Source organism: Ornithorhynchus anatinus, chromosome 6, assembly GCF_004115215.2.
Source record: "Ornithorhynchus anatinus isolate Pmale09 chromosome 6, mOrnAna1.pri.v4, whole genome shotgun sequence".
NCBI lineage: Eukaryota > Metazoa > Chordata > Mammalia > Monotremata > Ornithorhynchidae > Ornithorhynchus > Ornithorhynchus anatinus.
In genome coordinates, this window is record NC_041733.1 from 18295027 (window position 1) to 18321292 (window position 26266).

At 47.4% G+C, this 26266-nt stretch overlaps 1 protein-coding gene across 3 annotated transcripts in view; it reads left to right on the plus strand.

Annotated features, from left to right (window-relative positions):
- Window positions 1–20072: 20072 nt before the first annotated feature.
- The window catches only part of UTP14A (UTP14A small subunit processome component), a 32382-nt gene continuing 26188 nt past the window's right edge, over window positions 20073–26266 (plus strand). For 2 of the 3 annotated variants that reach the window (XR_485249.3, XM_007661715.3), the window contains exon 1: window positions 20073–20128. Coding sequence is in view for 2 of the 3 variants with exons in the window: in XM_007661715.3 (XP_007659905.2) it covers window positions 20115–20128 (14 nt within the window). In the remaining variant the exon portion in view is untranslated. The remainder of the gene's footprint in view (window positions 20129–26266) is intronic. The other variant, XM_007661716.4, reaches the window with a different exon arrangement.

Sequence of the window (26266 nt, forward strand, 5' to 3'; positions counted from 1 at the left end):
TCAGTTCCCTCATCTGTAAAATGGGGATGAAGACTGGGGGTCTCACGTGGAACAACCTGATGACCCTGTATCTCCCCCAGCGCTTAGAACAGTGCTCGGCACGTAGTAAGCGCTGAACAAATACCGACATCATTGTTATTATTACTACAGAATGAATGAATGACAGCGAGGTTCAGTGGCACGAGCCCCGGCTTGGGAGTGAGAGGTTGTGGGTTCAAATCCCACCTCCGCCCCGTGGCAGCCGGGTGACTTTGGACCAGTCTCTTCACTTCTCTGGGCCTCAATGGCCTCATTCGTTCAGTCAGTCGTATTTATTGAGCGCTGACTATGTGCAGAGCACAGGACTAAGCGCTCGGAATGGACAATTCGGCCACAGATACCTCATCTGGAAAAGGGGGATGAAGTGGGACAGCCTCATCACCTTGTATCCCCGCCCCAGCGCTTAGAACACTGCTTCACACGTAGTAGGCGCTTAACAAATACCATCATCACCATTTATTGAGCACTTACAGTGTGCAGAGCACTGGACTAAGCGCTGCCTCGGTGACCTCATCTGGAAAATGGGGATTGAAACCGGGAGCCCCGCATGGGACGGCGCAGTGTCCAGCACCATTTGCTTGTATCCACCCCAGCGCTTAGGACAGTGCCTGGCATGAAGTCAGCGCTTAACAAGTACCACAATTATTATTATTACAATCCAACAACAGACACACTCCCTACCCACAACGAGCTCACAGTCTAGAGGGGATGGAATGGGACTTTCAGGCTCTTCCACTCATCTTCCTTTGGAACCTGGCACCCTCCAGTCTTGGAGTCTCACTTACTCAGAAGGCCGAAATCTTGTGTTTTTCTCTCTTTACTCCATTCCTCCGGCCTAACCATAAAGCTCTTATCAGGGGTGGAAATGAGGGGTTGAGGGGGGAGAGGAGGCAACTAAATTCAGGGACTTCAAATAATCCATGGTATTTGTTGGGTGCTTACTATTCATTCAATCTTATTTACTGAGCGCTTACTGTGCGCAAAGCACTGCATTCAATTGTATTTATTGAGCACTCACTGTGTCCAAAGCGCTGTATTCATTCGTTCAATCGTATTTATTGAGAACTTACTGTGTGCAAAGCACTGCTTTCATTCAATCGTATTTATTGAGCACTTGTGTGCAGAGCACTGTACTGAGCACGTACAGACACATATAACAACAGACACATTCCCTGCCCACAAAAAGCTCAAGTCTAGAGGGAGGTCATAAGAATAATAATAATAACAATGATGATGATGGTATTTGTTAAGCGCTTATTAAGTGCCAAGCACTATTCTGTGCCAAGCTCATGTGCAGGGCACTGTACTAAGCGCTTGGGAGAGTACAATACAACAGAATTAACAGACGCAGTCCCCGCCCAGTCTAGAGATTACAAGGGACAGAAATAAAGGCTGAGGTTCCCAGATCAAGTAGTTTCCTTTCCACCACTGGTCTGAATGGGATCTTCCAAGTGTTTTGCCCCAGTCGGAGTTCACAAGACACTTTTTCCCAACTCTTCCCTCCCAGCCCTATTCCAAAAGATAGGGATCTGAGATCCAAAAAGATATAGATCTGAGATCCTTAAAGAACAAGTCAGGTCTAGGTTTTGTTTCCGGATTACCTGCCACCCCATTCATTGATATGTAACCGCCCCGTGTGACTGCTAGCCTTCTTCCTTCAGACATTGGGTTGGTGCATATATAAGTCAGACACGTGTGTCAACATTCCAAGAATGGAGCAAGAGCGATCCAAAAGGAACACAACAGGTAACACTGGTGAAAAAACACCGATTGGGTGGCGTGATCAACTGTCAACAACAGGAAAACAAATAAGCCAGGGAAAGATAAAAGGAAGAAAAATCAGATTAACTCTCCAGTAGGCCTGAGGCAGTGGAAAAGGGAGAGGGTCCCCTGGACCATCCCTCCTCCCCTTACCAGTTCACATGCCCCTAACACCAGGACATTTTCCCTTCCCTATACCTAGCAACAACCACAACGGAGATAACAGTTGTCAAGGTGTCTTTTGTGTTGGCAGATGGCTCTATAAACAGGGAAGGTGTTTGTTTTTTGGTATCTGTTTACAAGTTACAATGTATCAGGCACTACATTAAATGCTGGGGTAGATTGGAGGTAATCAGGATGGACATATTCCTTGTCATTCATTCATTCAAAAGTATTTATTGAGCACTTAATTATGCAGAGCACTGGACTAAGCGCTTGGAATGTACAGTTCGGCAACAGATAGAGATGATCCCTGCCCAGTGACGGGCTCACAGTCTAAACGGGGGAGACAGACGGCAGAGCAAAACAGAGAGAAACAAAAACAAGACAACATCATCAAGATAAATAGAATCAAGGGGATGTACACCTCATTAACAAAATAAATAGGGTAATAAATAATATATACAAATGAGCACAGTGCTGAGGGGAGGGGAAGGGGGAAGAGCAGAGGGTGGGAGGGGAGGGGGAGCAGAGGGAAAGGGGGGCTCAGTCTGGGAAGGCCTCCTGGAGGAGGTGAGCTCTCAGTAGGGCTTTGAAGAGGGGAATTGAGTTAGTTTGGCAGAGGTGAGGAGGGAGGGCATTTCAGGACAGCAGGAGGATGTGGGCCAGAGGTCGACGGCGGGATAGGCGTGAATGGGGGACGGTGAGGAGGTGGGCGGCAGAGTAGCGGAGCGTGCGGGGTGGGCGGTCGAAAGAGAGAAGGGAGGTGAGGTAGGAGGGGCCAAGGAGATGGAGAGCTTTGAAGCCAAGAATGAGAAGTTTTTGTTTCATGCGAAGGTTGATGGGCAACCACCAGAGGTTTTTAAGGAGGGGAGTGACATGCCCAGAGTGTTTCTGTAGGAAGATGATCCGGACAGCAGAATGAAGAATAGATTGGAGTGGGGAGAGACAGGAGGGAGATCAGAGAGGAGGCTGACACAATAATCCAGTCGGGATATTATGAGAGCTTGTACCAGCAAGATAGCCGTTTGGATGGAGTGGAAAGGGCGGATCTTGGTGATATTGTGAAGGTGAGACCGGCAGGTGTCCCACATAGGGCTCTCAGTCATTCATTCATTCATTCAAGCGTATTTATTGAGCGCTTACTATGTGCAGAGCCCTGTACTACGCGCTTGGAATGTACAATTTAGACGGGCTCACAGTCTTAACCGGGGAGACAGACAACAAAACTAAACAAGTAGTCTGGCGTCAATATCATCGAGCTAAATGGAATTACAAATATATACACATCATTAGCAAAATAAATCTTCATCCCCATTTTATAGGTGAGGGAACTGAGGCCCAGAGAAGTGAAGCCCAGTTCACATAGCAGACAAGCGGCCAAGCAGGGATTAAAAGCAGCATGACCTTGGTGGATAGAACATGGGCCTGGGAGGCAGAAGATTCTAATCCTGGCTCCACCACTTGTCTGCAGGGTGACCCTGGACAAGTCACTTAACTTCTCTTAACCAGAACAGCTGCAGCATGGCTTCCTGGAAAGAGCACGGGCCTGGGAGTCAGAGGCCGTGGGTTCTAATCCCGGATCCGCAAGTCACTTAACTTTTCTGTGCCTCAGTTCCCTCATCTGTAAAAAGGGGATTATGACTATGAGCCCTACGTGGGCCAACCTGATTACCTTCTATCTATCCCAGTGCATAGAACAGCATATAGTAAGCTCTTCAAAAATACCATTGTTATTATTACTATCATTTTCTGTGCCTCAAGTCCCTCATCTGTAAAAATGGGGATTAAGACTGTGAGCCCCGTGTGAGACATGGACTGCGACCAACTCGATTAGCTTGTATCTACCCCAGCACTTAGTACAGTGCTTGGCCCCTAGTAAACGCTTAAGAAATATCTTTTTTTTTAAAAAAAAAAAGGTCCTCTGACTCCCAGGCCCGTGCTCTTTCCACTAGGCCCCACTGCTTCCACGCGTGCGTCCACATGCGTGAATGTTGTCGAAATGCGCGCTTACCTACTTTTATTCCCATAAGAAACCAAAAAGTCCTCTGACTCTCAGGCCTTTGCTCTTTCCACTAGGCCACCCTGCTGCCCCATGTGCTTCCACGTGGGTGAGCGTTCCTAAAATGCTCTCACCCACTTCTACTACCATTAAAACGAGGCAGACTACCTTCTCAGGGCCGTCGCCATTCCGACCAAGCGTCCTTTCCCTAAGTGTTCTAGCAGGTCACCGAGAGGGCCAGCAATTGACACTGCTATATATCCTTCCACAAAAGAACAGACCAGAGCTGATGGGATTTCATAGCACTTGGGGTTTGGGGGAAGATAACATCCTGCAGCAACAGGACATGGGCTTGATTTATTTTTGCAGCAGTAACGACAGGTTGTGCTGAGCCACCCACACTTTTTCTTGGAGCCCCTGTCCCCAGCAGTACAATCAATCAGTAGTATTTACTGAGGGCCTACTGTGTGCAGGGAACTGGCCCAAACTCATGGGAGACAGCTGGGGTATGGATTTTCTTTCTTTAATGGCATTTGTTAAGTGCTTACTATGTGCCCGGCACCGTACTAAGCACTGGGATAGACACGAGACTGGCCTCGGTCAATGTCGCACGTAGGGCTGGCGGTCTTAATCCCCGTTTTACAGATGAGGTAACTGAGGCACAGAGAAGTGAAACATCTCGCCCAAGATCACCAAGCAGACGAGTGGTAGAGTCGGGATTAGAACCCAGGTCCTCCGACTCCCAGGCCCGTGCGCTTTCCCCTAGGTCGTGCCGCTTCGATCCTGATTCTCGGAAAATGCTATCTGTGTGGAGACACAGAAATATCCGCTGCTGGGTCCACACCCATTTCATAAGCTGTTACTGAAAACGGCATTCAGTGTGGCTTTGTGTAAGGGCTGCGGGGTGGGAGGGAACCTTTCCATTTGTGAAACCTTGACAGGAAAAGCAAACACAAAGAAGGATCTGGCTTCTAATCCCTGCTCTTCCACCTATCTGCTCTGTGACCTCGGGCAACTCACTTGACTTCTCTGTGCCTCAGTTACCTCATCGGCAAAATGGGGATTAAGACCGTGAGGCCCGTGTGGGGACGCGGACTGTGTGATTAGCTCGTATCTCCCCCGAGGCTTAGTACGGTGTCTGGCACGTCTTAAGACTGTGAGCTTATTTTGGGCAGGCAATGGATCCTCGCCCAAGCACTGAGAGCTCTGCACATAGTAAGCACTCAATAAATACCATCGATTGATTAAAAAATACCATTTTACAAAAAGAAGTTAAAGGGGAGTTGAGTAGCAATATAGAGTTGTGAAGGCAGTGGCAGTTGACTAATAACTAAAACAATCCTGGGGGAGAGGAAAATTATTAGAACTGATTGACTTGAGTCCTTTGCCAACCAGCTCTTCAGAACTCCCTCTCACTCAACTCTGCCCAATCTCCATTCTGGAGTCTTATCTTACCCAACAACATTCATTCATTCACTCAACCGTATTTATAAATAATAATTCATTCATTCATTCAATAGTATTTATTGAGCGCTTACTATGTGCAGAGCACTGTACTAAGCGCTTCGAATGAACAAGTCGGCAACAGATAGAGACAGTCCCTGCCGTTTGACGGGCTTACGGTCTAATCGGGGGAGACGGACAGACAAGAACAATGGCGATAAATAGAGTCGAGGGGAAGAACATCTCGTAAAAACAATGGCAACTAAATAGAAGCGAGGCGATGTACATTTCATTAACAAAATAAATAGGGTAATGAAAATATATACAGTCGAGAGGACGAGTACGGTGCTGAGGGGATGGGAGGGGAGAGGGGGAGGAGCAGAGGGAAATGGGGGGAAAAGAGGGTTAAGCTGCGGAGAGGTGAAGGGGGGGTGGTAGAGGGAGTAGAGGGAGAAGAGGAGCTCAGTCTGGGAAGGCCTCTTGGAGGAGGTGAGTTTTAAGGATAATGTTGGTATTTGTTAAGTGCTTACTATGTGCAGAGTACTGTTCTAAGCGCTGGGATAGATACAGGGTCATCAGGTTGTCCCACGTGAGGCTCACAGTCTTAATCTCCATTTTACAGATGAGGGAACTGAGACACAGAGAAGTGAAGTGACTTGCCCACGGTCACACAGCTGACAGGTGGCAGAGCTGGGATTCGAACCCATGACCTCTGACTCCCAAGCCCGGGCTCTTTCCACTGAGCCACGCTGCTTCCCTATTTATTGAGCACTTATGGTATGCAGAGCACTGTATTAAGCACTGGATTGAGTTCCAGCCAGTTTCACACCCCTAAGTCATCAGCATCAAGGCATTATTTTCTCCTCTGCCTCTGCTCTTTCCCCTTCTCGGGTCTCTAAGCCATTGGCTGAATCATTAGCGTCATCATTTCCGTACTGAGAGCTCACCTCCTCCAGGAGGCCTTCCCAGACTGAGCCGCCCTTTTCCTCTGCTCCTCCTTCCCTCCCCAACGCCCCGACTCCCTCCCTCTGCTCTACCCCCCTCCCTGCAGCGCTTGTGTATCTATGTACATATTAATCATTCTATTTTATTAATGTGTATACATCTACAATTCTATTGATTAATATTGCTGCTGTAGATGCCTGTCTACTTGTTTTGTTTCGGTATCTGTCTCCCCCCTTCTAGACTGTGAGGCCGTCGTTGGGTAGGAGTTGTCTCAGTTTGTTGCCCAATTGTACTTTCCAAACGCATAGTACAGTGCTCTGCACACAGTGAGCGCTCAATAAATACGACAGTGAATGAATGGAGTGATAGAGGTAGCCTGCCAATAAGCTACCCTTCCCCATGTTACAACTCCAGTCCCAGAGAGGCTGTGTCCAAGTTGAGGCTATGCTCAAGTCATTACCCATCTTGCTCCAAACCCCAATGGAGAATCAGTTTCCCCCCAATCCACCTTCATGGAAACAGTCCAACTGGAGGTGTAAACTGTAGAAGCGGAGTGGTGTGGTGGAGAGAGGATGGGCCTGGATGGGCCTGGGAGTCAGAAGCTCTTGGGTTCTAGCCCTGCCTCTGCCACTTGTCTGCTGTGTGACCTTGGGCAAGTCGCTTCACTTCTCTGTGCCTCAGTTACCTCACCTGTAAAAGGGGGACCAAAACGCTGAGCCCCACGAGGGACAAGGACTGTGTCCAACCCGCTTAGCTTGTGTCCACCCCAGCACTTAGTACAGTGTCTGGCCCATAGTAAGTGCTTACAAATGCCATCATTTTTATTATTATTATTAATATTTATCTTTAAGAGACTTTGGAACTGAGAGTTCCTGAGAAGACTGGATATTCTTGCCACCTGCTCATCCCCCCATTCAGTCAATCGGATTTATTGAGTGCTGGCTGTGTGCAGAGCACTGTACTAAGCGCTTGGGAGAGTACAATATAACAATATAACAGACACATTCCCTTCCAGCTTACAATCTAGAGGTGGGGGGCGGGGAGTGTCACTATTCAGTCTGGATCTCACTGAGGCAATTCAGGCCTATAAAACAGTGACCGGAACCTCACTTCTCAAGGTTGACTAGGGATAATAATAATATTGGTATTTGTTAAGCGCTTACTATGTGCAGAGCACTGTTCTAAACGCTGGGGTAGATATAGGGTGATCAGTTTGTCCCATGTGAGGCTCATAGTCTTCATCCCTATTTTACAGATGAGGGAACTGAGGCACAGAGAAGTTGTGACTTGCCCACAGTCACACAGCTGACAAGTGGCAGAGCCAGGATTCGATCCCATGACCTCTGACTCCCAAGCCCCAGCTCTTTCCACTGAGCCATGCTGCTTCTCTAATGAATCAACCTCCTGGGATCAAGCACTTGCAAGAGTGGGGCCAATTTAGACTCAAAGCCAATGGGTAAGACTTTTTTCTAACGTTTTTCTTTCCTCCTCCCTTCAGCCGCAGACAGGCAGGGAGTGGGTGAGAATAAAACAATAACAAAAAAAATAATAATTATGGTTTTATGGTAATCGTTGGAGTAGATACGGGTTGGACACGGTTCCTGTCCCACATAGGGCTCACAGTCAACCCCCATTTTACAGATGAGGGCTCTAAGGCCCAGAGAAGTAGAGTGACTTACCCAAGGTCACACAGCAGACAAGTGGAGCCGGGCTTAGAACCCATGACCTTCTAACTCCCAGGCCTGTGCTCTGTCCACTAGGACATGTACCTTCTCAAAAGAGAACCGGGAGCCTGGGAAAGAAAAATAGAGAGCCATTAGAACCAGACAAAAAAAATAGAAAAGAGGAAGTGGGCTGAGACAACAGGAAGCAAGAGAAGAAAACAAAGGGCCATTCAGAAATAAAAACAAGAAGGCAGGACCTCTGTGATGCGGTCCCCTTGTTCGATGCTTCTCCCGAGGTCTGATGTGTGTGAAATTATCCTATGTGCACCTACCTTGAGCTCTGTTAAAATAATAAAACCTGAAGTTTTAGGGCATATATTTCCAGGACAGGGGATGAATTGGTTTCTGTGCCGAAGGGACTCTCTCTCCGAAGGTGGGAATGGCATGCTGTGTGGCCTTGGACAAGTCACTTCACTTCTCTGTGCCTCAGTTACCTTATCTGTAAAATGGGGGCTGAGAATGTGAGCCCCATCTGGGACGGAGACTGCGTCCAACCTGATTTGCTTGTAGGTGTCCGTGCGCTTAGTACACAGTACAGAGAAGTAGAGTGGCTCAGTGGAAAGAACCCAGGCTTGGGAATCAGAGGTCGTGGGTTCAAATCCCGATCTGCCACTTGTCAGCTGTGTGACTGTGGGCAAGTCACTTAACTTCTCTGTGCCTCAGTTACCTCATCTGTAAAATGGGGATTAACTGTGAGCCTCATGTGGGACAACCTGATTACCCTGTATTTAGAACAGTCCTCTGCACATTGTAAGCGCTTAACAAATACCAACATTATTATTATTAGTGAGGGGCACACAATAAGTGCTTACCAAACCCTACAATTATTATTACAGTGCCTGGCTCGTAGTAAGCACTTAACAAATGCCAAAGTTATTAGGATTATTGTTTATGATTATGTTATTGTTATTTCTCTCCTCCAGGTTCCTTTCCCTTGCTTTGCCCAGCCTTTTCTCAGCCCAAGACAGCCTATGGCCTCCAAAGACACTCGGCAAAAGAGAGGACAGGCATGGGAGTGGGACAGTGCCAGCTGTAGGGGCGAGAACGGCATCGGCATCCAAGTGATAGGAGCCGCTGGGGCAAAGGTGACAACAGGGCAGCAGAAGTGTGGAGGGGACACTTAGTACAGTACCTGGCACAGAGAAAGCGCTTAACAAATACCATCATCAACAGTCGCCTCCAGGTATGCAGAGGAGAAAACTGCAGCAAGTCACCCCACTCTCCTCCCAGCCCTGCACCACTGTGTCACCTTTAGATCCCTTTTAACAAATTGGCAATGACAGTATTTCATTCTAAATGGAACCCCGTAGCTTGAGTTTGTAAACTGCTAAAGGGCAGGGATCATGCCAATTTAGCTGGCCCTACCAAGCCTGGTGCCAAGCGCCAGGTGATTCATCCTCTACAGTAAATGCTGAAGAGGAAATGCTCCTTGTTCCGCATTTAGGGACCCTGCCCTTTTCCGAACATTAGCGAAATGAAAGATAAGCAGAATCAAAGCGCATTCATTGCATTTCATTGTGATAATCACAGCTTTGCTCTCCTGGGTAAGGATCCAGGCAGCAGAGACTCCAGGACTTGAAAAATCTGCTTTGTAAGCAGCAGAAATTCAAGGCAGCATTTACAGTGGGGTGAACTTGCCAGCAATTTCGAACCGTAATTTCAACCCCCAATCATTTCTCCCCTAAATCCCACACCTCCCTTTCATTCGTTCATTCGACTGTCTTTATTGAGCACTTACTGTGGGCAGAGCACTGTTCTAACCGGATGGGAAAGTACAAGACAGCAATAAAGAGAGACAATCCCTGCTCCCAACGAGTTCACAATCTAGAGGCGGGGAGGCAGACATCATTACAAATAAACAGACATCCATATAAATAAATAGACTTACAGATATGAACATAAGTGCTGTAGGGTGGGGAGAGGAGGAAGAGCAAGGCAGCAAGTCAGAGCGATGCAGAAGGGAGTGGGAGATGAGGAAAAGTGGGGCTTAGTCTGGGAAGCCTTCTTGGAGGGGATGGGCCTTGGAGCGCTAGCTGGAGCTATGCCTTTAGGAGTGAAGATTTTTGCCCAAAGAACCACCTGGGGCAATCTAGTGGAAACTTTAGTGGAAAGTTTCCCTCGCCATAATGAGCTTACAGTCCAGAAGGGGAGACAGACATTAATATAAACACATAATAATTCCTCATACAATATTATCATTATATGACAATGAAATATCAATATATAAGGCATCATTATAAGAATGTAAGGAGTCATTGTTGAATTCAGATCAGAGCAGTAGGCCAGTATTCTGTCTCCTTCAGTAGTACTACGATGCTTGAAGAGAAAGTGTGATGCTTGGTCTTTCTAACATCCAATCAGATCGTTATTGAAAAGCCTTTTACTAGTCCTAGTTTTCCCCCCTTCATCCCTAGTTTTCCCATGAATTTATCCAAACCCTTCTTGACTTGCTATTTTAACCCTTCACCACTTCCTGCTTATGGATTTGATAAGCATACCGCCTGCACAGTGGCATTTCCCTTTACATTTTCTACCTTAGGGTTTCAACCGGGTTCTCTCCTCCTAATCATGAGTTTGGGGGAACAGCAAATCCTCGTTTGCTCAGCCATGCACAGAAGTTTGATTTACTATATCAACTTCAATAATGTCCCTTCTCTAGACTCCAAGCCCCTCGCTTTCAGGGAACACATTTACCAACTCTGTTGTAGTGTGCTCTCCCACGTACTTAGTACACTGATCGTCACACAGTAAGTGCTCAATAAAGATCACTGATTGATTCCTAGCCTTTGTATTTTCAGGCCGAAGAGTCCTAATCCTTTCGGTCTTTCAATAAATACCATTGATTGCTTGATTAATTGACCCAACTACAGAAGTCGCTCCATCCTCGATCATCTTAGCAGCCCCATCCTCTCTCTCCTCTCTCCCAGTTCTCCTGAGTCTTCCCTGAAATGCAGCAACCAGAACTGGGGATGGGCCACATGTTACGGAAAGAAAAGACTCTGCCTTGTATTTCAGTTGCAGGACACATCGTGACAACACAGTCCCCCATCCGATGAAAACCCTTCCCGATTTTATGTTGAGAAGTTACATGGCCTAGTGGAAAGAGCATGGACCTGGGAGTCAGAGGAATTGGCTCTCCATCGCCTTGTCTTCTACTTCACCTCGCTTCTCTCCTTCTACAACCCAAACTGCATACTTCGCTCCTCTAGTGTTAACCTTCTCACTGGGCCTCCATCTCGCCTGACTCGCCGCCGACCCCTGGCCCATGTCCTGCCTCTGGCCTGCAACGTCCTCCCTCCTCAAATTTGACAAACAGTGACTCTTCCCTCCCGCCCTTCAAAGCCTTATTGAAGGCACATCTCCTCCAACAGGCCTTCCCGGACTAAGCCCCACTTTTCCTCATCCCCCGCTCCCTTCTGTGCCTCCCTAAATTGTTCCCTTGGCTCCCCCACCTGCTGCCAGCCCACTTATGTATATATCTGCAATTTTATTTATTTGTATCACTGTCTGTCTCCCCCCATCGAGGCTGTGAGCTCTTTGTGGGCAGGAATTGCCACTGTTTATTGCATTGTTCTTTCCTAATCGCTTAGTACGGTGATCGGCACGCAGTAAGCACTTAATAAATGTGATTGAATTGAATTGAATGAATGAATTTGGGTTCTAATTCTGGCTTTGCCACTTGTCTGCTGTGTGACCTTGGGCAAGTCACTAAGCTCGTCCTCTAGACTGTAGACTGTTTTGTGGGCAGGGAATGTGTCTGTTATATTGTTGTTTTATATTCTCCCAAGTGCTTAGTACAGTGCTCTGCACAAAGTGAGCGCTCAATAAATACTATTGAATGAATGACTGCTCTGCACCTAGTAAGTGCTCAGTAAATATGATTGATTGATAGTGATTAACTTCTCTGGGCCTCAGTGTTCTCATCTCTACAATGGGGATTTAATACCTGTTTCTCTTCCCCCTTAGACTGTGAGCCCCCTGTGAGATAAGGACTATTTTTATTACCATTATTGTTCTTATTATTAATAGTAATAATATTTGTTAAGTGCTTGCTATGTGCTAAGTGCTGGGGTAGGCACAAGTTAATCAATTATAATAATAATAGTTAATATTATTGTGGTTTTTGTTAAGCACTTACTATGTGCCAGGCACAGTACTAAGCCCTGGGGTGGATGCAAGAAAATTGGGTCAGGCACAGTCCCTGTCCCACATAGGTCTTACAGTCTCGAACCCCATTTTACAGATGAGAAAACTGAGGCACAGAGAAGTGAAGTGACTTGCCCAAGGTCACCCAACACTATTTGTTAAGCCCTTACTGTGTGCAGAGCATTTTATTAATCGTTAGGAATGAGTATGCAGGTGGGGATTACACACGGATGGGGTCATATTGGAGTGGCAAGCTTTAAGTAGTAAACAATCCTAGAGTCCTAAAGTCCAAGTTGCACCGCTCCTCGAGAAAGCAATACGCTTTAAGGCCTTCCGTCCGCCTGATGATCTCAGGGTTCAGAGTCTTTTGAGATTTCCCCTCACTTTCTAAAATAGTGCTATCGGGTTCACCCCGGAGGGCAAAGATTATACTTTTTTTTATTTTTTATGGTATCTGCTAAGCACTTACTATGTGTCAGGCATTGTACTAAGTGCTGGAGTAGATATAAACTAATCAAATTGGACATAGTCCATGAGCCATATGGGGCTCTCAGTCTTGTCCCCATTTTATAGGTGAGGGAATTCAATAGTATTTATTGAGCGCTTACTATGTGCAGAGCACTGTACTAAGCGCTTGGGATGAACAAGTCGGCAACAGATAGAGACAGTCCCTGCCGTTTGACGGGCTTACAGTCTAATCGGGGGAGACGGACAGACGAGAACAATGGCACTAAACAGCGTCAAGGGGAAGAACATCTCGTAAAAACAATGGCAACTAAATAGAATCAAGGCGATGTACAATTCATTAACAAAATAAATAGGGTAACGAAAATATATACAGTTGAGTGGACGAGTACAGTGCTGTGGGGAAGGGAAGGGAGAGGTGGAGGAGCAGAGGGAAAAGGGGAAAATGAGGCTTTAGCTGCGGAGAGGTGAAGGGGGGATGGCAGAGGGAGTAGAGGGGGAAGAGGAGCTCAGTCTGGGAAGGCCTCTTGGAGGAGGTGATTTTTAAGTAAGGTTTTGAAGAGGGAAAGAGAATCAGTTTGGCGGAGGTGAGGAGGGAGGGCGTTCCAGGACCGCGGGAGGACGTGACCCAGGGGTCGACGGCGGGATAGGCGAGACCGAGGGACGGCGAGGAGGTGGGCGGCAGAGGAGCGGAGCGTGCGGGGTGGGCGGTAGAAAGAGAGAAGGGAGGAGAGGTAGGAAGGGGCAAGGTGATGGAGAGCCTCAAAGCCTAGAGTGAGGAGTTTTTGTTTGGAGCGGAGGTCGATAGGCAACCACTGGAGTTGTTTAAGAAGGGGAGTGACATGCCCAGATCGTTTCTGCGGGAAGATGAGCCGGGCAGCGGAGTGAAGAATAGACCGGAGCGGGGCGAGAGAGGAGGAAGGGAGGTCAGAGAGAAGGCTGACACAGTAGTCTAGCCGGGATATAACGAGAGCCCGTAATAGTAAGGTAGCCGTTTGGGTGGAGAGGAAAGGGCGGATCTTGGCGATATTGTAGAGGTGAAACCGGCAGGTCTTGGTAACGGATAGGATGTGTGGGGTGAACGAGAGGGACGAGTCAAGGATGACACCGAGATTGCGGGCCTGCGGGACGGGAAGGATGGTCGTGCCATCCACGGTGATGGAGAAGTCTGGGAGCGGACCGGGCTTGGGAGGGAAGATGAGGAGCTCAGTCTTGCTCATGTTGAGTTTTAGGTGGCGGGCAGACATCCAGGTGGAGACGTCCCGGAGGCAGGAGGAGATGCGAGCCTGAAGGGAGGGGGAGAGGACAGGGGCGGAGATGTAGATCTGCGTGTCATCTGCGTAGAGATGGTAGTCAAAGCCGTGAGAGCGAATGAGTTCACCGAGGGAGTGAGTGTAAATGGAGAACAGAAGAGGGCCAAGAACTGACCCTTGAGGAACTCCAACAGTTAAAGGATGGGAGGGGGAGGAGGCTCCAGCGTAGGAGACCGAGAATGATCGGCCAGAGAGGTAAGAGGAGAACCAGGAGAGGACAGAGTCCGTGAAGCCAAGGTGAGATAAGGTACGGAGGAGGAGGGGATGGTCGACAGTGTCAAAGGCAGCAGAGAGGTCAAGGAGGATCAGAATGGAGTAGGAGCCATTGGATTTGGCAAGAAGGAGGTCATGGGTGACCTTAGAGAGAGCAGTCTCGGTAGAGTGGAGGGGACGGAAGCCAGATTGGAGGGGGTCTAGGAGAGAATGGGAGTTAAGGAATTCTAGGCATCGATTGTAGACGACTCGTTCTAAGATTTTGGAAAGGAAGGGTAGTAGGGAGATAGGACGATAACTGGAGGGGGAAGTGGGGTCAAGAGCGGGTTTTTTTAGGATGGGGGAGACGTGGGCGTGTTTGAAGGCAGAGGGGAAGGAGCCCTTGGAGATTGAGTGGTTAAAAATAGAAGTTAAGGAAGGGAGGAGGGCAGGGGCGATGGTTTTAAGAAGGTGAGAGGGAGTGGGGTCCGAGGCGCAGGTGGAGGGGGTGGCACTTGCGAGGAGGGAGGAGATCTCCTCTGAGGATACTGCAGGGAAGGATGGGAAAGTAGGGGAGGGGGTTGTTGGGGACTGAAGCCCAGAGAATAATAATAGTAATGATAATAACTGTGGGATTTGTTAAGCGCTCACTATGTGCCAGGCATCATACTAAGCAAGGGGGTGAATACAAGCAAATTGGGTTGAACACAGTCCCTGTACCACATGGGGCTCACATTCTTAATCCCCATTTTACAGATGAGGGAACTGAGGCCTGCCCCCCGTCAGGGTCATTCATTCATTCAATCGTATTTTTTGAGTGCTTACTATGTGCAGAGCACTGTACTAAGTGCTTGGAATGTACAATTCCGCAACATATAGAGACGATTCCTGCCCAACAACGGATCTAAACTCGCACCTGGAGAATTTACTCTACCAGTCTCGGCTACAGGAAGGAGAGCCAAGCGGAGGCGTTCCCACTTTGTTCCTAGCCTGGCCAGTGGCTAGCGAGTGGAAGGCAATCTGCTACAAGTCAAAACTCACCCGTGCTGGGCAATGGCGGCACGGGAGAGAGTCGAGGGCGGAGACTCGAGTTTACAGCACGGAAGGAGGCGATGGTAAACCGTTTCTGGATTTTTACCAAGAAAACTCCCTGGATCCACTACCAGAACGATTGCAGATAGAGCGGGGCGTCCTGGGAGAGATGCGTCCGTCGTGTAGGAAACGACTCGACGACATAAGACAAGACCAGAACTGAGGCCCAGAGAAGTTGAGTGACTTGCCCAAAGCCACACAGCAGACACTGTGAGCCCGTCACTGGGCAGGGATTGTCTCTATCTGTTGCCAAATTGTCGCTTAGTACAGTGCTCTGCACATAGTAAGCACTCAATAAATACTATTGAATGAATGAATGAAGTGACTTTCCCTTCCAGAAGGCCTGCTCAGGCTCCCTCCCAAATAACTCATTCCAGCTACCTCCCCGGGTGCCATCCTGGGACCCCGATCATGGCTCAGTGGAAAGAGCCTGGGCTTCGGAGTCAGAGGTCATGGGTTCGACTCCGAGCTCTGCCACTTGTCAGCTGTGTGACTGTGGGCAAGTCACTTCACTTCTCTGTGCCTCAGTTACCTCATCTGTAAAATGAGGATTAACTGTGAGCCTCATGTGGGACAACCTGATTACCCTCTATCTCCCCAGCGCTTAGAACAGTGCTCTGCACATAGTAAGTGCTTAATAAATACCAACATTATTATAATTATTACTTTGTCCTATCGCAGCAGAAAGGCCAGAAGCTGCTGAGAAGCAGTGTGGCCTAGCAGATAGAGCCCGGGCCTGGGAGTCAGGAGGACCCGAGTTCTAATCTCGGCCTGCCACGCATCTACTGTGTAACCTTGGCAAGTCATCTCACTTCCCCGTGCCTCAGTTACTTCATCTGTAAAATGGGGATTCAATACCTGCTCTCCCTCTTAGTTAGACAGTCAGCCCTGTTTGGGACAAGGACTGCATCTGACCTGATTATCCTATATCCTCCCCAGCATTTAGAACAGTGCTTTGCACATAGTAGCAAATTTACTACTTAAATTCCCCGATTATTATTTCTACTGTCAGGTTTTGGATCAATGCAGGAGGGGGAAACAATGCAGGAAGGGAAAAAGAAGAGGTTGTTTCTCATCCCTACATTCCCTCTAGACTCTAAACTCATTGTGGGTGAGAAATGTGTCTGTTTATTGTGATATCGCACTCTCCCAAGCACTTAGTACAGTGCTCTGCACAGTCAGCGCTCAATAAATACAACTGAATTGAATGAATGAATGAATGAATGAGGGGCATAATCAACAAAGCAAATATATTTATTGTGTGCTTACTGTGTGCAGAGAATTGTGCTAAGCACTTAGGAGGGTATAACAGAGCAGGTAGGCTACAAGTTGGTGGAGCTTGTAGTCTAGGAGGGGAGACAGACATCGATGTAAATAAATAAATTACGGATGTGGACATAAGCGGTGTGAGGCTGAGGGAGGGGTGAATTAAGGGTGCAAATCCAACTGAAAGGGGTGAGGAGGAAGGGAGCGGGAGAAGAAGAAATGAGGCCCTAGTCAGGGAAGACCTCTTGGAGGAGATGTCCCTTCATTAAGGCTTTGAGGATGGGGAAAGTGACTGCCGCATATAATAATAATACTGGTATTTGTTAGGCGCTTACTATGTGCAGAACACTGTTCTAAGTGCTGAGGTAGATACAGGGTAATCAAGTTGTCCCACGTGAGGCTCACAATTAATCCCCATTTTCCAGATTGAGGGAATTTAGGCCCAGAGAAGTTAAGTGACTTGCCCACAGTCACACAGCTGACAAGTGGCGGAGCTGGGATTCGAACCCATGACCTCTGACTCCCAAGCTCGGGCTCTTTCCAATGAGCCACGCTGCTTCCCAAGAGGGAGGGAGCTCCAGTCCAGGAGCAGGATCGGGGCAAGAGGTCGGCGGCGAGATAGACAAGATCAGGGTTCAGTGAGTAAGTTGACATTAGAGGCGTGCGGTGCACGGGCTAGGTTATAGTAGGAAATCAGGGAGGTAAGGTAGGAGGGGGCAGGAAACGCAGGGATTTCTCCTGAACTTCTAGTTTGAAGATTCGATGATGAAATGTACAGTCCACCTGTATAAGGATTGGCATTCCTGACCTTTGTCATCCCTGTAACCACTACGCGCCGTTGTTTTAGAAATCCGGGAATTTGCAGCTGTGTATTGAAAACCCCAGCGGCCCTACTCTTCCTCCACCAGTGAGAATGGGCCGAATTTGAAAGGAGGAAATCAACAGTAACAAAATCAAACACCACGATTCATTCACTCGTCTGTATTGAGCGCTTAACGTGTGCAGGGTTGCAAAGTTTACACTACGCTACTGAATCCACTCCATTAAATCCACTAAATTTGAGGCTCTAAGGCATTTCTGTGGGAGCTAGGGAATTTACACTACTCAAATTTAGTGAATGTTACTATTTCAAATGATGGCTTTGGATTTGTCTTTTGTTTCTTCATTCGTATTTATTGAGCACCTATTGTGTGCAGAACATTGCACTAAGCGCTTAATAATAATAATACTTGTGTTTCTAGGTGGTACTGTTATTACGAGAGCGCCTTACCTTAATTATTTCAATGTTTTCTCCTCACAACACCCCTGCGAGGTAGGGTTCAGGTATTATTACCCCCAATTTACAGCAGGGGGAAACTGAGGCATGGGAAGGTTAAACAATTTGCCCAAAACCACAGAGCGAACGGGGGTCAGGGCCAGTACTCGAACCCGGAACATCCGGCTTTCAGGCCCAAGGCTCTTCCATCACACCAAGCTACCTCCCCTGGACACAGCCTTCCTAAAATGATTTCCCCGCAAAGGAGCAGCGTGGCTCAGTGGAAAGAGCACGGGCTTAGGAGTCAGAGGATATGGGTTCTAATCCCAGCTCCGCCGCTTGTCAGCTGTGTGACTTTGGGCAAGTCACTTAACTTCTCTGTGCCTCAGTTACCTCATCTGGAAAATGGGGATTAAGACTGTGAGCCCCGCATGGGACCTGATTACCCTCTATCTACCCCAGTGCTTAGAACAATGCTCGGCACATAATAAGAGCTTAACAAATACCAACATTATTATTATTGTTGCTCCTGAATTACGGCACTGCCTCATAAAAGTCAATCTCATTCTGCCAGAACGGATCACCCCCATTCACTTTCCGAATTCGTTTTTTTCTGAAGAAATAGAAAATCCGGAGAGTGCTCGATAAGGAGAAACCTTACTTCCAACCCTCAATTAAAATTGAAAAACTAAATCAACACTTTTTGCATTTAAGCAAGCAACGAAACTCACGGACTTCAAGGAGCCACCAAGATAAGCGCTTAGTACATAGTAAACACTGAATAAATTCCATCGTTGTTGTTGATGATGATGATGATGATAAAGTCAGTGGAGACTTCATCCAATGTAGCTTCTTCCACTCCAGGTCGGCTGCATCTTGCAGGCCGAGTTTCCAGAGTAGACAGAAACAGCTTGGCTCAGTAGAAAGAGACCGGGCCTGGGAGTCAGAGGTTGTGGGTTCTAATGCCGACTGCACCGCTTGTCTGCTGTGTGACCTTGGGCAAGCCGCTTCACTTCTCCAGACCTCACGGTCTTCATCCCCATTTTCCAGATGAGGTCACTGAGGCCCAGAGAAGTGAAGTTGACTTGCCCAAAGTCACCCAGCTGACAAGTGACAGAGCCGGGATTCGAACCCCTGACCTCTGACTCCCAAGCCCGGGCTATTTCCACTGAGTCAAGCTGCTTCCAGTGAGCCATGTTACCGACTTGTCCATTCCAAGCGCTCAGGCCAGTGCTCTGCACATAGTCAGCGCTCAATCAATACTATTGAATGAAGAAATACTATCGAATGAATGAATGCATATTACTACTGAATGAATGAATGAGCCATGTTACCGCCTTGTCCATTCCAAGCGCTGCACATAGTCAGCGCTCAACAACTACTATTGAATGAAGAAATACTCTTGAATGAATGAATGCATATTACTACTGAATGAATGAATGAGCCATGTTACCCCCTTGTCCATTCCAAGCGCTCAGGCCAGTGCTCTGCACATAGTCAGGGCTCAACAACTACTATTGAATGAAGAAATACTCTTGAATGAATGAATGCATATTACTACTGAATGAATGAATGAGCCATGTTACCGCCTTGTCCATTCCAAGCGCTCAGGCCAGTGCTCTGCACATAGTCAGCGCTCAACAACTACTATTGAATGAAGAAATACTCTTGAATGAATGAATGCATATTACTACTGAATGAATGAATGAGCCATGTTACCGCCTTGTCCATTCCAAGCGCTCAGGCCAGTGCTCTGCGCATAGTCAGGGCTCAACAACTACTATTGAATGAAGAAATACTCTTGAATGAATGAATGCATATTACTACTGAATGAATGAATGAGCCATGTTACCGCCTTGTCCATTCCAAGCGCTCAGGCCAGTGCTCTGCACATAGTCAGCGCTCAACAACTACTATTGAATGAAGAAATACTCTTGAATGAATGAATGCATATTACTACTGAATGAATGAGCCATGTTACCCCCTTGTCCATTCCAAGCGCTCAGGCCAGTGCTCTGCACACAGTCAGCGCTTAATAAATACTATTGAATGAATATAGAAATACTCTTGAATGAATGAAGGCATATTACTAGTGGATGAATGAATGATTATTCAAGGTTAGTCTTGAACCCAGGACCTGGGCCTGCCAAGCCCGCCCAGGCCTGGAGGGGGAAGGGGCGGGAGGGCCGCGGTCGCGACGCTTTACGACGGGGCGGCGCTTGACGACGGGGCGGTGCTTGGCGACGGGGCGGCGCTTGACGACGGGGCGCGCGGCCTTGACTTCCGGTGTCAGCCCACGCGCCGCCTCAGCCATGGCCGCCAGCAGGTGAGGGCGGCCGGGCCGAGGCCCTTCACCCCCCGCTCGGAAACCCTCTTTGCCTCCTCTTTCTACCCATTACTAACCTCATTATGGATTCTGTGAAGGGTTTGCTATGTGCCAAGCACTGTTGTGAGCGCTGGGGGGGGATACGCGGTATTCGCCTGATGGACTCTGTCCCTTTGGACGCTTTTGGGAAAACCTCTTTACCTCCTCTTTCTGCCCATTATTACTATTTTATCTGTTAAGGGGTTCCTTTGTGCCGAGCCCTGTTGTAAGCGCTGGGGGAGACACGAGGTGCTCCTTCGCCTTTGCCTGAAGTCTCTGTTTCATCTTTGTTTCATCATGTTTCATTGAGAAGCAGCGGGGCTCAGTGGAAAGAGCCCGGGCTTGGGAGTCAGAGGTCATGGGTTCGAATCCCGGCTCTGCCACTTGGCAGCTGTGGGACTGTGGGCGAGTCACTTCACTTCTCTGGGCCTCAGTGACCTCATCGGGAAAATGGGGATTAACTGTGAGCCTCACGTGGGACGACCTGATGACCCCGTGTCTACCCCAGCGTTTAGAACAGTGCTCTGCACAGAGTAAGCGCTTAATAAATACCAACATTATTATTATTGGATGCCCTTCGGAAAACCTCTTTGGCTCCTCTTTCTGATTATTACTATTATTATTATATCTGTTAAGGGTTTATTATGTGCCAAGACCTGTTGTAAGCGCTGGGGGAGACACGAAGTAATCCTTCGCCTTTGCCCGATGTCTCTGTTTCATCTTTGGACGCTCTTCGGAAAACCCCTTTGCCTCCTTTTACTGATTATTATTCTTATTATTAATCTCTTAGCACTTACTGTGTGCCAAACACTGTTATAAGCGCTGGGGTAGACACGAGGTAATCCTTCGCCTTTGCCTGAAATCTCTGTTTCATTTTTGGATGCTCTTCGGAAAACCTCTTTGCCGCCTCTTTCTGATTATTAGTATTATTATTATATCTGTTAAGGGTTTATTATGTGCCAAGCCCTGTTGTAAGCACTGGGATAGACACGAAGTAATCCTTTGCCTGATGTCTCTGTTTCATCTTTGGATGCTCTTCGGAAAACCCCTTTGCCTCCTTTTACTGATTATTATTAATCTGTTAAGCACTTACTATGTGCCAAACACTGTTATAAGCGCTGGGGTAGACACGAGGTAATCCTTCGCCTTTGCCTGAAGTCTCTCATCTTTGGATGCTCTTCGGAAAACTTCTTTGCCTCCTCTTTCTCATTATTATTATTACTATTATTATTATATCTGTTAAGGGTTTACTATGTGCCAAGCCCTGTTGTAAGCGCTGGGGGAGACACGAGGTAATCCTTCGCCTTTGCCTGATGTCTGTATTTCATCTTTGGACGCTCTTCGGGAAACCTCTTTGCCTCCTCTTTCTGATTATTATCATTATTATTATTATTATTATTGTATCTGTTAAGCACTTTGTGCCAAGCACTGTTATAAGCGCTGGGGGAGACACGAGGTAATCCTTCGCCTTTGCCTGATGTCTCCGTCTCTTCTTTGGACGCTTTCGGAAAACCTCTTTGCCTCCTCTTTTATTATTATTATAGTATTTTTTAAGCGTTTACTATGTGCCAAGTAGTGTTCTAAGCGCTAGGGTAGACACAAGGTAATCCGTCGCCTGATATCTCTGTCTCTTCTTTGGACTTTCCTTGGACAATCTCTTTTCCTTCTATTTCTGCCCATTATTGTTGTTATTATTATAGTATCCTTTAAGCATTTACTATGTGTCAAATACTGTTCTAAGCACTGGGGTAGACACAAGGTAATCCTTCGCCTTTGCCTGATGTCTCTGTCTCTTCTTTGGACGCTCTTCGGAAAACCTCTTTTCCTCCTCTTTCTACCCACTGTTAGTATTATTATTATTATGGTATCTTTTAAGCATTTACTGTGTGCCAAGTAGTGTACTAAGCGCTGGGGTAGACACAAGGAAATCCTTCTCCTTTGCCTGTCTGTCTCTTCTCTGGACGCTCTTTGAAAAACCTCTTTTCCTCCTGTTTCTGCCTATTATTATTATTATGGTATTTGTTAAGCACTTACTATGTGTCAAACACTGTTCTAAGCGCTGGTAGACACAAAGTAACCCTTCTCCTTTGCCTGATGTCTCTGTCTCTTCTCTGGAAGCTCTTCGGAAAATCTCTTTTTCTCCTTTTTTTGCACATTAGTATTATTATTATGGTATTTATTAAGCACTTACTTGTGCCAACCACTGTTCTAAGCGCTGGTAGACACAAAGTAACCCTTCTCCTTTGCCTGATGTCTCTGTCTCTTCTCTGGAAGCTCTTCGGGAAAATCTCTTTTCCTCCTTTTTTTGCCCATTAGTGTTACTATAATGGCATTTGTTAAGCACTTACTATGTGCCAACTACTTTTGTAAGCGCTGGGGTAGCTACAAGGTAATCTCTTCGTCTTTGATGTCTGTCTCTTTGGACGCTCTTCAGAAAACCTCTTTTCTTCCTGTTTCTGCCCATTAGTATTATTATGGTATTTGTTAAGCACTTACTATGTGCCAAGCAAGAGAAGGAGCGTGGCGTAGTGAAAAGAGCACGGGCTTGGGAATCAGAGGTTGTGGGTTCTAATCCTGACTCTGCCGCTTGTTTGCTGAGTGACCTTAGACAAGCCACTTAACTTCTCTGTGCCTAAGTTCTCGTTTGTAAAATGGGGATGAAGACTGTGAACCCCACATGGGACAACCTGATTACCTTGTATTATAATAATAATAATAATAATGTTGGTATTTGTTAAGCACTTACTCTGTGCAGAGCACTGTTCTAAGCGCTGGGGTAGATACAGGGTAATCAGGTTGTTCCACGTGAGGCTCACAGTCTTCATCCCCATTTTACAGAGGAGGTAACTGAGGCACAGAGAAGTGACTTGCCCACAGTCACACAGCTGACAGGCAGAACCGGGATTCGAACCCATGACCTCTGACTCTCAAGCCCGGCCTCTTTCCATTGAGCCACACTGCTTCTCATAGAGCAGTGCTTTGTACATAATAAGTGCTTAGCAAGTACCATTATTATTATTGTTGTAAGCGCTGGGGTAGATACAAGGTAATGCCTTCACCTTTGATGTCTCTGTCTCTTCGGACACTCTTCGGATAACCCCTTTTCTTCCCGTTTCTGCCCACTATTATTATTATGGTATTTGTTAAGCGCTTACTATGTGCCAAGCACTGTCCTAAGCTGCAGGGTTGATATAACTTAGGTAGGACACAGACCTTGTCCCACATGGAGCGCACACTCTTAGCCCCATTTTACAGATGAAGTAACCGAGGCACAGAGAAGTGAAGTGGCTTGCCCCAGGTTACACAGCAGACATGTGGCGGAGCCGGGAATAGAACCCAGGTCCTTCTGGCCCCCGGGCCCGTGCTTTATACACTAAGCCACGCTGCTTCTACTGTACTAACCGCTCGGGAGAGTACAATACAGCAGAATTAGCGGACAGGTTCCCCGCCCATAACGAGAGATCCAGTTCAGGATCTCCTGCCCCGTAACACTTCCAACATCTCATTCTCACTTTGGGGAACATCCCGGGCAGAAGAAATGGCACCTTCAATTTACAATTCCTTTCTTCCTGAGTATTAATAATTCAACATTTGTATCAAGCTTTCATTGTAAGTGGGGCACTGTATTAGGTACTTTACGGGTTTCAGACAATTGAATTTATTCAGTGCTTACTGTATGTACTAAATGCTTAGGAGTGTACCCAGTTAACAGAGTTTTTAGACCCGTTCCCTGCCCACAAGGGGTTTACATTCTAGAGTTTCAAAGAATGATTCCTCACCCTCTGGCTTTTGATTTAATGCAAGACCCACTAATAATAATAATGTTGGTATTTGTTAAGCACTTACTATATGCAGAGCACTGTTCTAAGCGCTGGGATAGATGCAAGGTCATCAGGTGTTCCCACGTGAGGCTCACAGTCTTCATCCCCGTTTTACAGATGAGGGAACTGAGGCACAGTTGCTTCATCACAGATGCTGATGAAGGTTTCCCCACAATCTCCAATGAGTACGTGACTCATTCCTTCAGTTATATTTATTGAGCACTTACTATGTGCAAAGCACTGTACTAAGCACTTGGGAGAGTACAGTACAACAAGAGACACATTCGCTGCCCAGAATAAGCTTACTCTTCCCATGTGCCCAGCCCCTGTCCCTAAAGCCCTCTCCCCTCGCCAGCTCTTATTTTGGAACCTGCTGCACAACTAAGTGCCAGCGTTGAAAAATCAAGCTGGAGAGTGTGTCCCGGGCCTGGGGAGGACACACAAGAGAGAAAGGATGCGGGCGCCAACCGGAGAGAAACGATTAACCTTCCCTTCTTAAAAACCTCCAAGAGGCTCATGTATAAAGCAAATCCTAAACTAGGCAAAGATTTTTATTCTATGCTTCCCCTCTTTTCCCTCCTTTTCTGCCCCAGGCAGTGTGTCCTAGCGGAAGGGGCACCGGCCTGGAAGTCAGCCGACCTGGGTTCTAATCCCGCCTCTGCCAACTACTTGCTCTGTAATTTTGGGCAGATCACTTCACTTCTCTGGGCCTCAGGTTTCTCAACTGTAAAATGGGGAGTAAATACCTGTTCTCCCTCTCAGACTGTGGGCTGCTTGTAGGACAGGGACCGTGTCCAATCTGATTAACTTGGACCTGCCCCAGCGCTTAGAGCGGTACTTGACTCATAGTAAGCACTTAACAAATGCAATACTAATCCTAATAATAAGAATAGAGAGATTCAGCTCATTGTGGGAAGGGAATGTGTTATGGTAAGCACTCAGTAAAGGACCACTGATTGATCTGAGGGCTGCAGTTTGGGAAGGGGAACGGGTAGGTTCTTCCAGGTTTAGAAAACACCGCCTGACTTGACTTTACTACCTGCGAGGCTCGGGTGGAGAATGGGCGAGCGATTTTGCTTTTATAAGTTTGAATGTTTCCAGCTAAGACCCACTTATTGTCTCACCCGGCGTACCGGGCTACCACGCAGCGCCTTTGCCCTAAAGGTCCCGGCTGAATCGAGTCATTGACCCAAACTAGGAACCAGAAGGGACCCTATGGGTTAGTTGAGTCAGCACCGTGGCGGTGGGGATTAAACCCTACCCCCTCCTTCTGAGATTGTGAGCCCCGTGTGGGACAGGAACTGTGTTCAGTTTTATTATCTTAATAATAATGATAGTATTTAAGCACTTACAGTGTGCCAGGCCCTGTACTAAACACTAGGGTGGGACACAGTCCCTGTCCCACATAGGACCCACAGTCTCCATCCCCATTTTACAGATGAGGTAACTGAGGCGCAGAGAAGTGAAGTGACTTGCCGAAAGTCACACAGCAGACAAGTGGTGGAGCCAGGATTAGAACCCATGATCTTCTGACTCCCAGGCCTGACCTCTATCCACTCCGCCATGCTGCATCTCGTCCTGCTTCGACACTTAGTACACTGTTTGACTTGTAGTAAATGCTTAATTAACAGTGAAGAGCAGAATGCCGAACTCAGCTTTGGTTCTTGGAATAAGATCGCCAGATTCGGGCTCAAGAAATAGGCAATGGACACCTTCCTCCATGGCGGCTGCCTTTTTGTTACCTCAGCCCCCGGGTTTTAATAAGCAGGAGGAAAAGGAAAAAAGCAAGCAGGGCTTAGTGGTCCATGGCTTGTCCCTCCCCAAGTCTCCCCGATAGGGGAGAAGCAGCATGGCCTAGTGGATAGAGCCCGGATCTAGACGTTAGAAGGACCTGGCTTCCGATCCTGGCTCCACCGCTAGCCTGTTGTGTGACCTTGGGCAAGTCACTTCACTTCTCTGGGCCTCAGTTACCTCGCCTGTAAAATGGGAATTACGACTGTGAGCCCTCTGTGGAACATGGATGGTGTCCAACCTGATTAGCTTGAGTCTACCCCAACTCTCAGAACAGTGCTTGACGCGAAGGAAGCCCCTGACATACCGTCGTTATTAATGTCATTATTAAGGAGACTTGTAATAATAGTCTCCTTATTACAAGGAGACTGGCCTTGGCCAGTGTGATGGTTGTAGCACTGTTTTGTGTGTGCACTGAACTGCACAAATGCAGCTCTTCCCGTTGGTGCTCCCTGGCATTATAAGTCCCAGCTCGCTCCAGGAACAG